This window comes from Enoplosus armatus, chromosome 8 (genome assembly GCF_043641665.1).
Source record: "Enoplosus armatus isolate fEnoArm2 chromosome 8, fEnoArm2.hap1, whole genome shotgun sequence".
Lineage (NCBI taxonomy): Eukaryota > Metazoa > Chordata > Actinopteri > Centrarchiformes > Enoplosidae > Enoplosus > Enoplosus armatus.
The window spans coordinates 1,735,206-1,747,703 of NC_092187.1; the positions used below are offsets into that span (position 1 = coordinate 1,735,206).

The window sequence follows — 12,498 nt, forward strand, 5'->3', positions numbered from 1 at the left end:
ACATGTGAGGATGTCACTTTGAACTCTGGATAACTGTGGACAATTTCCCTTCTTTTTCTTATGTTTTACAAAATCAAACAATGCATAAATGGATTAAGTTTTACAGTGTGGTACTGGTTACAGATCTGACCTCCACTACTGGGTACAGGTAAACAATAGACGCGTAGACTACATGATATTAAATCTGGTTGTTTTCATATATGCTTTCGCAGTAGTGAACGTTTTAAATCAGTACAAAAAAAAGAACAGTCAAATTAAATTCATGGTTAAAAAAACACCACAAGTGGGACCTGGGTCGGCCTGCCCTCTCTGCCCCCCCCCCCCCCCCCCCCCCACCCCACCCACCCCCCACCCATAAAACCCTATTGTTATAAGAAGACATTATTACCTAAAAAAGAAAAGAAAATCTAGTTAAATTTTAAATGTGAGGGATTCATGTGCAAATTCTGCCACTCTGACAAAAGCTCCATCTTTACACAGCTCTTATGTAGTCTCTAAAGCGGCCTCTGATGGACAGCACACATGACATGACATCAGTCAAACCTCCTACCCGCTATTTCACCTACCTGTAGTCCTGGATGGCATGACTGTCAAAGACTGACAGTCCAACAACCTAAATTATTAGCTAAGCACAAGAAAGGGGCATTAAAAGTGGAAATGAATGCCCCTCGCGTGGGAGAAGGACAGCCAAATCTCGATGCGCTGGGTAATTTTTGGAAAATGTTTCGCAGTATCACAGCTGACTAACCTGACACCTCGTCATCAAGTCCTCCTACCGCTGACCCTTGGTCAAGGGTGATGTCTGGCTTTCACTGCAGTGCAAAGCATGGTGTCTGCCATTTCTGCCTTTCCAAACATGCACTAATTGATAGGTTCAGACCTTTTCAACTCTGTCTTAATACAATATGCACATGCCACATGTATGTTGAAAGAGTTCTTGGTCTTTGTAATGTAATATCATTCTTACGGCTATATATATATATATATATATCCATATCAGAATTTCTGGTTTTACGCCGACAGCAGGAGGGGAGGAGAATGCCGACTGAAATAAGTGAGTCAGCCTAATTATGAGATAATCCTCGGTTTGTTAAAAGTTCATAGCTTGCCATGCCGTTCACCTGAAACGGCATGGAACAAGCAGGGGGCTCCTCAGGTGACTATCTGAACCATCAAATTTTAGGGGGCCACAAACTTACATGTGTCGGCAAAGGAGACATTCCTCCGCCGAGGCAGGACGGAATGTTACGAAGAAGAATCGTTTGGCTAACCGAGACTGCTGAAGCCTCACATTAGCTTCGGCTGAACGTTGGAATGCATATTTGCATGGATGTCTCTTCATTTCTTACAATGTAGCTGCATGACCATGGATGGAGGCGAGGACTGATTGCAGCACACACACATGGAAATTCAGTATTGTTTTTAAAATAGACTTGACAGAAATCCAAAACTATCTTTTATTAGTTTGTTTCATGCTTCCAAAATAAAAGCATGACAATATAACAATGACAGCACGGCATGGGGGAAAATGGGTACGGAAAGACCAGTCTAGATGTATCAAGAGAGAGGAAAATGTCCCGCAGAAGAAGAGTTTTCAAATCTCTTACTCGATCGCTCGCTAAACGTTTTTTGGCTTTAGGCTTTGCTCCACTCTCCGATTCTACCTCTCTCTTTGTTCTCCCTCTCTCTCCCTCTCTCTCTCTCTCTCCAGTCTGACAGGCAGCTTCAAACTTCAGGAGTAACTCCCCGGGTATTAGACCTAAAGCCTGCGATGTCTACTACTCCGCAGCAGGGCTCCGGATACATACGTGTGAGCGCGTGTGCACCTCAGTAGTTGGCCTTGCTGAAGGGGGAAAAAAAATAACGAAACATTTAAAGTTTCAAAAGGTCTCAACTTGCAGCCGGCCAGATCCCGACCCTGCTGTAGCTCCACATACAATCTGTGATCGGACATCTCTTTTCTGTTTTTCCAAATCTTTTTTTTTTATATATATATATATATATCCTTCACCTGCTCTTTTTCCCCCCTTTCTCTCCTTACTTTGTTCTGCCCTGTACTTCTCTGCTCACATTCGCCAAACTCTCCACTTTTTTCCGAATCTCTTTTGTACATCTCTCACCGTCTCTCCTCTTCTCTTCCTCTCCTCCCTCCATTGTGAGCCGAGACTCTGACATCGATCAGCCAGACCCTCTCTGAGATTGGCGCCAAATGATTTCAGAATCCCACCGGGCATAAAGACAGTGTGTGCATGTGTGTGTGTGTGTGTGTGTGTGTGTTGCGTATGTGTATTTGCATCCAAGAGTGCAGATAAATGAGTGGAGAGTCCTGCAGAGTGTCTGGACGGCGTGATTGTGTTGCATGTGGCAGTGCCCATGTCAGGCTCAGCCTCCCGGAGGATAATGGCCGGAGGTTGTCCGCTCCGTCTCTGCGGGCTCTGTGGGGTCCTCCCCTCATTTGCCATCAAACACGCACGCATGTACACACGCACACAAAAGGGCGGCAGTGCAACCCAGCGGGAAGACGTCTGTGATATGCGGGCCTGTCCACTGACCCGCTGTGACACTGATCAAAACACATCGCAGTTTTGCTTCTGTTGAGCCTGGAAAGACAAAACAAGAACTGGACACAGACTCAGGCTCACTGAAGTCCTCTTTCACTCATTTAAAAAAAAGGTCCACAATGAAAAGTCCTCCTCTGTTTGCTTTCTCCCCTCTGAGGCTTTCTCATTCTCTCATTTCATTCTTAACTGAATGAGCAGTCGTCTCTCTTGTAGGCCACTCCAACGCTTTGAAAGGATTAAAACTTATACAGAAGACATCACTCATCAGCTGTGAATACAAATAAGATGAAAACAGAAATGAAAACTGATTTTCCCCAGGCTCAGCACGCTGGCTTTCCTTGAGATGCTGCCATTTAATATGCATTACAAATAAGAGGAAGGAAACCATGTTTGGCTTGTATCAAATGCACGCAGTGGAATTATCACAGCATCAATATTTCCCCACAGTTTATTGGGCTCATTATTGGACATTTCTATACAAAATATTTTGCTGCGATTCTCTGTTTTAACGTCATACGGGCAGAAAGGAAAAGGGAAGGGGGTATAATCCCTTGATGATGAGCCACTTAGCTCACTGAACAAACCTAAACAAATTCACGTTCAAGCCGAAATTAGCAACTTTCAGCCTGTTCAAACTACAGCTGACAAAGCATGTAGCATCAGAAAAGCCAACAAAACTTGTACAACTGGGGGCAATTATTGATTTGTCATCAATTAGCCATAATTAAAATGAAATGACTTGTCCACAGTTTTTTTTTTTTTTAGTTTTTTCATGCCAAGTTTGCCAAAGCTGATCTGAAAATGCGGCAATTCAATTTAAATTAAATGAAGTCTACTAACATACAAGTAGTACTATAGTATTAAATAGCACTGATCACTTAATACGAGTTCTGAATAAAAAGGTTATTTTGTCTTTAGTTTAAACGTGTTTTTTTTTTTTGTCAGGCCATCTAGTACATTTAGTAAGTTCACAGCAGCATCCACTCTGCGAGAAGAAAATGAATCATCAATGATAACCAAACTAACTGTGACAGCTTTTAAAGACACAAAACGGAGGAAGAACTTTATAAACTTTCAAATTGACGGGGTGAAAGTCAGGGAGACGCCTCAGGGGCTAATCAGGAGGAAAGACCTTGATGTGTAGGTTAAAGCCGACTGCAATGTAGAAAGCTATTCACGCACCACACACACACACACACACACACACACACACAGACACATATACACATATTGTGTATGATCTGCCGTGCTCTTTTAAAGTCTTCAAAGAGTCTTCACTTCACTCCTCGTTATCTCACACCCGCTAATATGAGGAAGAAACGCACACACGCACGCACGCACACACACACACACACACACACACACACACACACACACACACACACACACACACACACACACACACACACACACACACACACACACACACCCCCGTGTAAGGACATCTGGCTCTCGTAAGTGTAGAAATGCAAGAAGACAAACATAGGTTTAGCTGAGTATATATAAAACAGTGTTTGTGTCTGCATGGGCTCCATGCGAGACAAATACAAAGCTACAGATGCTATTGAAAGTGCACACACGTACGGGCAGCCACACACAGACAGACACACACACACACACTCTACATCAGTGCGAGAGCAGAGGAATCAAGTTTCAGCGAGCTGATTATCACATGCTGTATTACTGTATGCCGGGGGAAGCCTCAGTGCCCCTGAGCAACACAAGAGGAGATGTGAGCAGAGAGCAGCATGAGGCGGAGGAATACGTTGCTCGGGTGCATGATGAGCAGCTACACCTTCAAATGCCTCTACTGTACTAACTTTGGAAGGGCAAGCTTCCCGTATTCTGTCCTCCAACCTCCCCTCCTCCCGCCTCCACCTCCCCCTGACATTTTCTCTCTAACTTTCTGAGAATTTGTAACTTGAAAACCGATGCAGTGATGCACATACTTGAGGAACTTTGCTCTTGAATAATACAGCTGTGGAACCAATTGACGAATGTGAGAGTGCCGAGAACTAAAGTAAAAAGGCTAGATTGTGCAAGTAGTGCGCTTATGGAGCCCCATCACTGACAAAACGTAGTAGAAGATTATCAGACAGGTCAAATATATAAATGAATACACAAATACAAATAGCACTTTAAAAAAAGAAAACAGAGAGAACATGATAATTGGGTCTGCTTTGAAATTTCCAGTCTCACATCACTGTGTCGTGCCAATTTAAAACACCTAACAGCAAGGCAACGCTGTAGACTTCCAATCTCACTTCACAGCTAACATAACACCAGAGACACTGTAAAAACACGGCTCACATCGTCAGCATCACATGCAGTATGTCCTCCGCCGCGATGAGTCTAATGCAAATAAACAGGGGAAGAAGCCTTAAGCAGGCTGTGAAGTTATGTAATCCTATTTACAGTCTACGAAGCAACAATCCCGCTCTCTTACTCTCTTAGAATTCCAGTGACGAGACTGCAGACGTTATCGCTGAGTCTGACTGGACAACCCCGTCTTGTTTACTTGAAACCAAATGAGCCGCGTTCAGGAATTCTTTTTCAATTTCAAGTAAGTTTTCTTCAATTCAAAAGGTAATAAAAACACCCACATATCAATGGCAACGCTAATGTGCTTCATTCATATTCAGAAATGTAACTGACGTTGTCTGGGGGAAATGTCTAGTTTTAACTGCTCGCTTTCAGATGACAACCTGCTTTTCTTTCGGTCTCACTCACTTTAAATGGTTTTGTGCCCCGTAAACGACCTAAAATTAGAACCAAAAAGGGTGAAGGCTGCAGTGACGAGCTGGAGTGCGACTGAAGACTAATTTTATAGCAACCCTAAACCGTGTTTGCCTTTGAAAAGGTGTCATTTTCAGTATTGGTAGAAAAACAAAGTTTGGTAGAGCTGGAGTACTTGGATTTCGTACTTTTACATCAGACATTCGCTCTGAAAGCCGTTTCTAATGACAAGACTTCTTTCTCTGTGTGAAAACCTAAAGTGACAGAACTCAAACTCCTATCTATCTGATTTTTTTTTGTCTTTAACTACCCCAGAATAATGTTGAGAACAAGAGAAAAAATGAATTTCTTTCTTTTACATCAGACAGGGTTCTGCCCTGAAAATAACAACATATCTCTCCATGGGAAACTTCAAAAGCCACCACTCAGACTGGATTTCAACTCCTCAACTTCCCCAAATCCTTGCGTCTTTGAGGGGCCATGTGAAGTACAATATGATATTATTATTATGAACATACTTTTTGCCATTGACGTGGCTTTAGAAAGCGATTGAGGTATGATCTAGGATTTTTTTTTTCTCCCCCACCCCCCCCCCCCCACTTCATGGCAGTGCTGACACAATAATTTGAGATCATACATTTGTTCCAGATATGCTAACCCTTCAGATCTTCCCTGATATTCCCAATCCTATCCATCATTCCAGATTTGAGAAAAAGCTCTCACCTTCTTTGCAGCATCGATACACTGCATGTATTCTTTGGCCAGGTCTGAACACCTCAGGGTCTGGTCTCTGCTCTCCCTGTAACAGGATAAAATCTGAGCCTGCAGGCCAGGACACACCGGGTCTGTACTGCGAGACCTGCAAAAGACAGACACAGAGATACAGAGAGATGGAATTATGAATGGAGTGGGAGGGGGGGGGGGAATAGTAACGTTCGATCCTTCTCATTGACAGTGTAAATTTGGCCCTGCAGAAAAATAATGACACTTTAAAGCATCAATAAAATCAACCAGCCAATATGTGAGGCTTCAACATTGGACCAGTTGCCTCCAATCCACAGATTCTGAATGTACTGGAGATCAAAGTTTCACATATCACTTAGGCTGGGGGTTTGTTGAGGATTTTTATTGGTTGCAACAAATAAATAAAGAATAAAAAACCTAAAAAACAACGACAACAATTTATATCAGTTGATACATATATATATAAATCTCTCATATAATATATAAATCAATATTTACGTTGAGTTTAAAAATTCACATGAGCTCAAAAGAACCAAAAGGGGAGTGAAGATTAGACATACAGTTGCTCCATAACTGCTGGATGTGTAAACCAGCAACTGTCTGCTTCACCACCATCGACTTGGAAGCCGTTATGTCGTGTTCACAGCTTGTTTTGGCTTCCCTAACTTAAATGACTATACACAAAAACAAAAATGTAGTCAGTATAAGCTTAGCTAATTTGTAAAACAATTCATAAACTAAACTATATTTTCCTATCGGGGGACACTTTCTTTTGTATTTGTAATTTGTATTTTTAGCATAAGGTTTCCATCAACCGGTCCTAACAGAACGAGAAACAGGTTTTTAGGAGAGCTCTTTCTTTGGAAACAGCCACAAAAATGTGTATTAATATATAACTTGGAAAGTTTTGTATTGCTGGTACAGTTCATTTCACGTGTGTCTTAGCCACAACAGAACAAAAGGAAAAAAAAATGTTTTAAAAAAAGACAGGGGGGGGGGGGGGTGGGGGGGGGACTCACGAGAAAGAAGAGGTCTGATGAAATGAGGCAAGACAAAAGATGAAAAACAATTAACAACCTCACCCACCGCAACCTGTTGGCAACCTATGGTGGGTATAGTACGTGCTTCATTGCAAATCATGCAATTAGAGCTAAATCACATTTAATTGAGTGGGTAGGATCATTCTGATCAAATACAGCAGAAAAGTGCGCTTTGAAAGATTGAATCAGCCGTGCTTAATTTGATATGTGGGCTGTATTATAATTGGTCTTTGCCTGTCTCTCTGTGTGATTGTTAACTATGTCAGGCTTGCTGCCGGGGTGCCTCGCTGTAATGGATTCTGACTGATTGAAGCAGAGACAAGCGAGTTATGTACTCCCACGCAGGTATAGAAAGACACATGCACAAATGTACACACCCACACACACACTTTGCAGTACGTCGTAAACATGAAAGCGCAATGAACTTGTACACACACACACACACACACACCTCCATGCCGACACATCGATCTCCTCCACACTGTGCCCCTGCATACACTGCTTTCTGTGAGGAGCATTTAACACCAGATTTAATTGAAAGCCAAATTAAAGGCTCTTTTAGGCTTTGATTCACGGTGGAGAGCTGACCCCAGCATTTCAATTACAGCATATCCGCTTCCACACAGGCACACACACACACACACGCACACACACACACACACACACACACACACTTTTATCATCAGCAACAGTATCAAGGATGCAGTGATGGAGTTTATCTGAGCATGGGTGATGGGGGTTAAAGAGGAAAATGAACAGAGACGGAGAGAAAAAAATACATAAAGGAAGGAAGTGAGATAAAAAGATGAAAGGGAGGGAATGAAGCCTCCATTGGTGTTCTCTCACAATACCATTTTAAAAAGATGGCAGCCTATCAGATTACTTCTGCCCCCCCCCCCCCCCCCCCGACACACACCACCTCTAATGATTTATCTCGCCAGTTTAATCTGCCTTCTTCCACTTTTTGTCCCCGTCTTCTCGCCAACTCTGCCTCCATTCTTACTTCTCCCTCGCCCCCCCCCCCCCTCCTTTTCTCTCATCGCATTAACAACATAGAGAGGACGACACCAAAGTGCGCCATCTCTATCTCTCCCTCTCTCTCCGTTTGAGGCCGCCAAAGATAAGGAAGTCTCCTTTAATTTGAAATAAATGGCCTTCATCAGGGAAGCCAAAGCCTCCTGATAGCGCTGCGTGGTTTATTAAAGGCGCTTGAAGCAGAAAATTGGTTCAGCCGCCGCAAAAGCTAAAGCTCTGTCCACATGCTACACCAAATTGAAGGTGAGGTCTTAAATCAACAATATTAACTGAGCCGCTTACAAAAATAAATAAAAATAGAGAGAGCGAGAGGCCTTGTTTTTTTTTTTGTTTTTTTTTTAGCTGGAACGAGCTAAAGCAGCGTTCCTGACAGCCCATCGAGCCATGTATCCTGTTGTTGTTGTTAATGTGTGTGTGTGTGTGTGTGCTGCAAAAGCATTTTAATGTGTGGGCGCAGTCATTTTTGGGAGAGTTCTCTACGCATCTGCAAGCGTCCAATACGACAAAACACAAACACTTAGATTAGCCGTTTAATTAATGGCGCTGCCCATTATTTTTAATCTTAGGCAGCGAAGGCGGAGGCAGGCGGAAACACAGAGGCCTCAGACTTCTGGACCACGCAGACCAGCTTACCGAGACAAAGAAAGGCAGCGAAATGAAAGGGGAGAAATTGGAAAATGGAAAAGACACAAAAGCACGCCACCAACTACAAAAGCCTCTGGCAAAGCCGTGAGACTGATAAGGAAGATGCTTTCTCTTCTAAAACCACGCATCTCTCGGAGTTAAGAGTGAGTTGTTTTTTTCTTTTTTGTGTTTTCCTTAATGGCTTTGGCTATACATATGAAGCATTGTTTGTCCTACATGCCATTTTATTTCTACCCTGTCAACTACAAAGTACTGGTGCTGCGTTTCAGGCAAGTAATTAGAAAATCTTGTTAACATCTCACAGGACGTGGCGCCCAAGGAGGAAAAATGAAGAGGATCCAATATTGTAACTGACTGGAGGGAGTCTGTAGCATCTTACGTGTGTGCCGACACAGGCATATGTTGTATTACAAGTTTTCGACATGTTATGAATGTAGTGCGTCCCATACACAGGGCAACACAGTGCGATTTACATAAAATAACAATACAATCACGATGTTCTGTGCAGGGGCCTCTCTCGGGTCCTCAGGCAAGGCATTCTTGGGGCTTAGATATAGAAGGCAGCCTCCCCTGCTTCAGAGTTAGTACGAGGGATGGTTAAAAGACCACTGCCTGTGGACCTGAGAGTTCTTGCTGGTGTGTGTGTGTTTTATATACTGCGGTGCAATGCCAAAATCTTAAAAATCGATTCTAGTTTTGACAGGGAGCCAATGCAGAGATCTAAGAACAGATGAAACGCGGTCAGATTTTTTACATATGCAACCGTTATTAACTGTAGTCGCCGCACAGCTGATTTTGGGAGGCCAGTGAATAGACCATTACAGCCGTCCAGTCTACTTCCTTTTTTCAGAGTGTGCTTTTGACGGGAAGCCGCTTAGTTTTGAAATGGTAGAAAGCCGAGATGAGAGATATGGCTCTAAAAGGTTTGATTGCCGTCTATGATTTCTGACTTGACTTTGACTCTCCGTGGGACAGACAGCGAAGAAGAGCTGCAATCTTCTGCCTTTGCACCAAAGATGAGTATTTCTGTTTTGCCTTGTTCAGTTGTCAAAAGTTCTCTGACATTCACAGATTATTATCATCAGTACGCTGAGATTAGGGTGTGTATGGGACCTAGGTCATCAGGAGATGGGGATATGTACAGTTGTGAATCATCTGCACAATCATGGTCATTTATTTTTTGCTTCTGTATAACATGTACGACTGGGAGCGTATAGAGATTTAATAGTAATGGTCCAAGAACCGACCCTTGGGGTACTCCACACATACCGCACCTACTTTGTCTGAGGCAAATTCTCCAATGGAAGCGAACTGTTTGTCCTGTAGGTAGGTTCTGAACCGGTTTACCGGGCCGGATAGGCCGACCCTTTTTTCTAATCTCTAGTAAAATATCATGGTCAACAGTGTCAAACTGAGATCCAGGAGCACAAGAACAGACGTGTCTTTATATGCAGGTCATTCACAACTTATCAGTTTTTATTGTTTCCGTATTGATAATGGTAATGGTAAACTGGAAATGGGCCTATAGTTAGCGATAACTGTCGCATCAAGATTGCTCATCTTCAGGAGAGGTTTCATCACGCTCATATCACCAACCATTAAACCTGGTCTACCTTCTGTTCCTGGAGTCTAGCAGTTCTCTCGAGCCCTGACCGACTTGAGCCTGCACTGTGAGGATTAACATCATGTTTGATATTCCGTTTTAAACCTCTTCTCTACTTCTCCCCCTACAACAGGATTCCCTGTCTCAGCCCTCTTGTCAAGGAGGCTGCTGCTGCATTTCTCTCATGTATATGGCATACATGTAGCACGTCACAGGCGGCTTTGAAAATAGAGATACTCGTTCGCCATTTTAGGAGATGCGCTTACTTGCATTCTCGCTGAGAGTTAGATCCAGCTGCTTCCAGTCTGTATGCTTAACCGAGATAATCACCTGCTAACTGCCTCATCTCCTGGCTGTAGCTTCATATTAAGAGTACATGCATGACAGTGGTATTGATCTTGACGACAGACTGTGAGTAAACAGGTACATCCTTATCTATTGAGGCAGGAAATGGCATTTGACATGTCAGAGGGTCAGAATTCCTGAACAGACTGCTTAGCCATTGCCGGCTTGATTAATACTGGTGCGGTGGTGAAGTAAAGGGGGGGGGGGGGGGGAGAGATGATAACAAGGGAGAAGGAGGGCAGAGGAGGTGAAGAGGGAAAACAGCCAGAGAGACAGAGTTGCCTCTTATCTCTTGTTTGTAGCGTGTATGCGACTACACCCTGACAGCTTTCAAGTGACTGAAGGCACACATCCTCTTCTCCCCTATCTTGTATCTCCACACTCCTTCACTTCACTTGTCCTCTCCCATCTCTCCATCCCGAACACAACCTCAACCAGGAAGAGAGCGCTCCGACTTCACTTATGTCTTTTGTAAACATTGACGTGGAGCTGGCGCACTTCATTTCTCTCAATGCCTCTCACGTTTTCCAATTCTTTTGTCAATGCTGCATTGGCGAATATACTTGAATTAGGTTTCCACGGTGGCTCCAATGAATATGCGATCGATTCAGCACGTAAATGGCTTTTGTTAAGAGTTTACGTTTATGTTGTTTGGGTGCTCAGAAATATTGTAAAGGGGTAAACATTCTGCTTTCCACCACAGTCTTAACACATACAAATACTGTAAAGTATCCCTGCGTGTGATATATAAAATATTTGTATACTGCACATCAGATCTTAAATACCGCTATCCCATCTCATTTAAAAGGAATGTCATCTCAAACCGTCGGCCCACCTTTTAATCAACCACTTGTACATCATGCTAGGCACTGCTCTTATCCACGGCTTCATTAAGGGGGACCCATCCCAATCTATCTTTCCATTACGTCCCTCAGCTCCCCCCTTCATCCACCTCTACATCCACTGCTACATTCTTCTATTAACACCTCTTTTCTATCTTTATCCTTCTTCAGGGTCTGAGCTTAGCTTAAATCACAACACGCGCCATCATGATCCTACGTCAAAATCAAGTGCCGGATTGATGCTGTGAGCAGGCCGCTCATTTATAGAACTCCAGACTGCGTATTTACATATTTATGCATATATTAGCCTATGGAAGTCGTGTTTTTTTGTAAACAGTTTGGTTACAAATTGACGGAGCTATCAAAACTGTTTCTGTATATCTACTTAGAAATGCAATAAATACTTTAATGTTGCATTCACTGGTGCTAATTCCTGCAGTGTTTGTATCCTATTGTAACAACATTCATTTTGGTAACTCAATGTTCTCCTGTATTTGTTTTGTGAGAGGGGCTTGTACACGCTTGCCACGTCAGATTCAGGAAATGCTTCAAACAGTCATAACTCGTCATAAATGATCTGTGATGAACACGATGAATATCCTGTAATAGGCTTACGGTCCTAACAGCTGTACACTGAAGCCGGGTGTGGATCCATCTGGAGGTGCTGGGGAACTAATTTCACCACTCGATGAACTCAAGAACATAGCTGCTTTAACACTTTTTCCCCTTTCAATCCAAGTCAGGTGGCTATATAAATGTTCTCCTCGAACAGCCAGCTGAAAGTTCAGAGGCTTGAAATGTACTGCGCTCTAAATTCAGTGAACCACACACACACACCATGTTTTTGGTTTGCTTTTCTCTTACAGCACAACAACAACAACAACAACAACTGCTTTTTTTAACATGGACTCTGGACTTTGCCCGTCAATGTTTCCAGCCTTATCGCT

At 43.1% G+C, this 12,498-nt stretch overlaps 1 protein-coding gene across 2 annotated transcripts in view; it reads right to left on the minus strand.

Moving 5' to 3' along the window:
• The window catches only part of chchd6a (coiled-coil-helix-coiled-coil-helix domain containing 6a), a 73,990-nt gene that overhangs the window by 17,476 nt on the left and 44,016 nt on the right, over window positions 1-12,498 (minus strand). For both annotated transcript variants that reach the window (XM_070910519.1, XM_070910520.1), the window contains exon 7: window positions 6,021-6,156. In XM_070910519.1, the coding sequence (XP_070766620.1) occupies window positions 6,021-6,156 (136 nt within the window). The remainder of the gene's footprint in view (window positions 1-6,020; window positions 6,157-12,498) is intronic.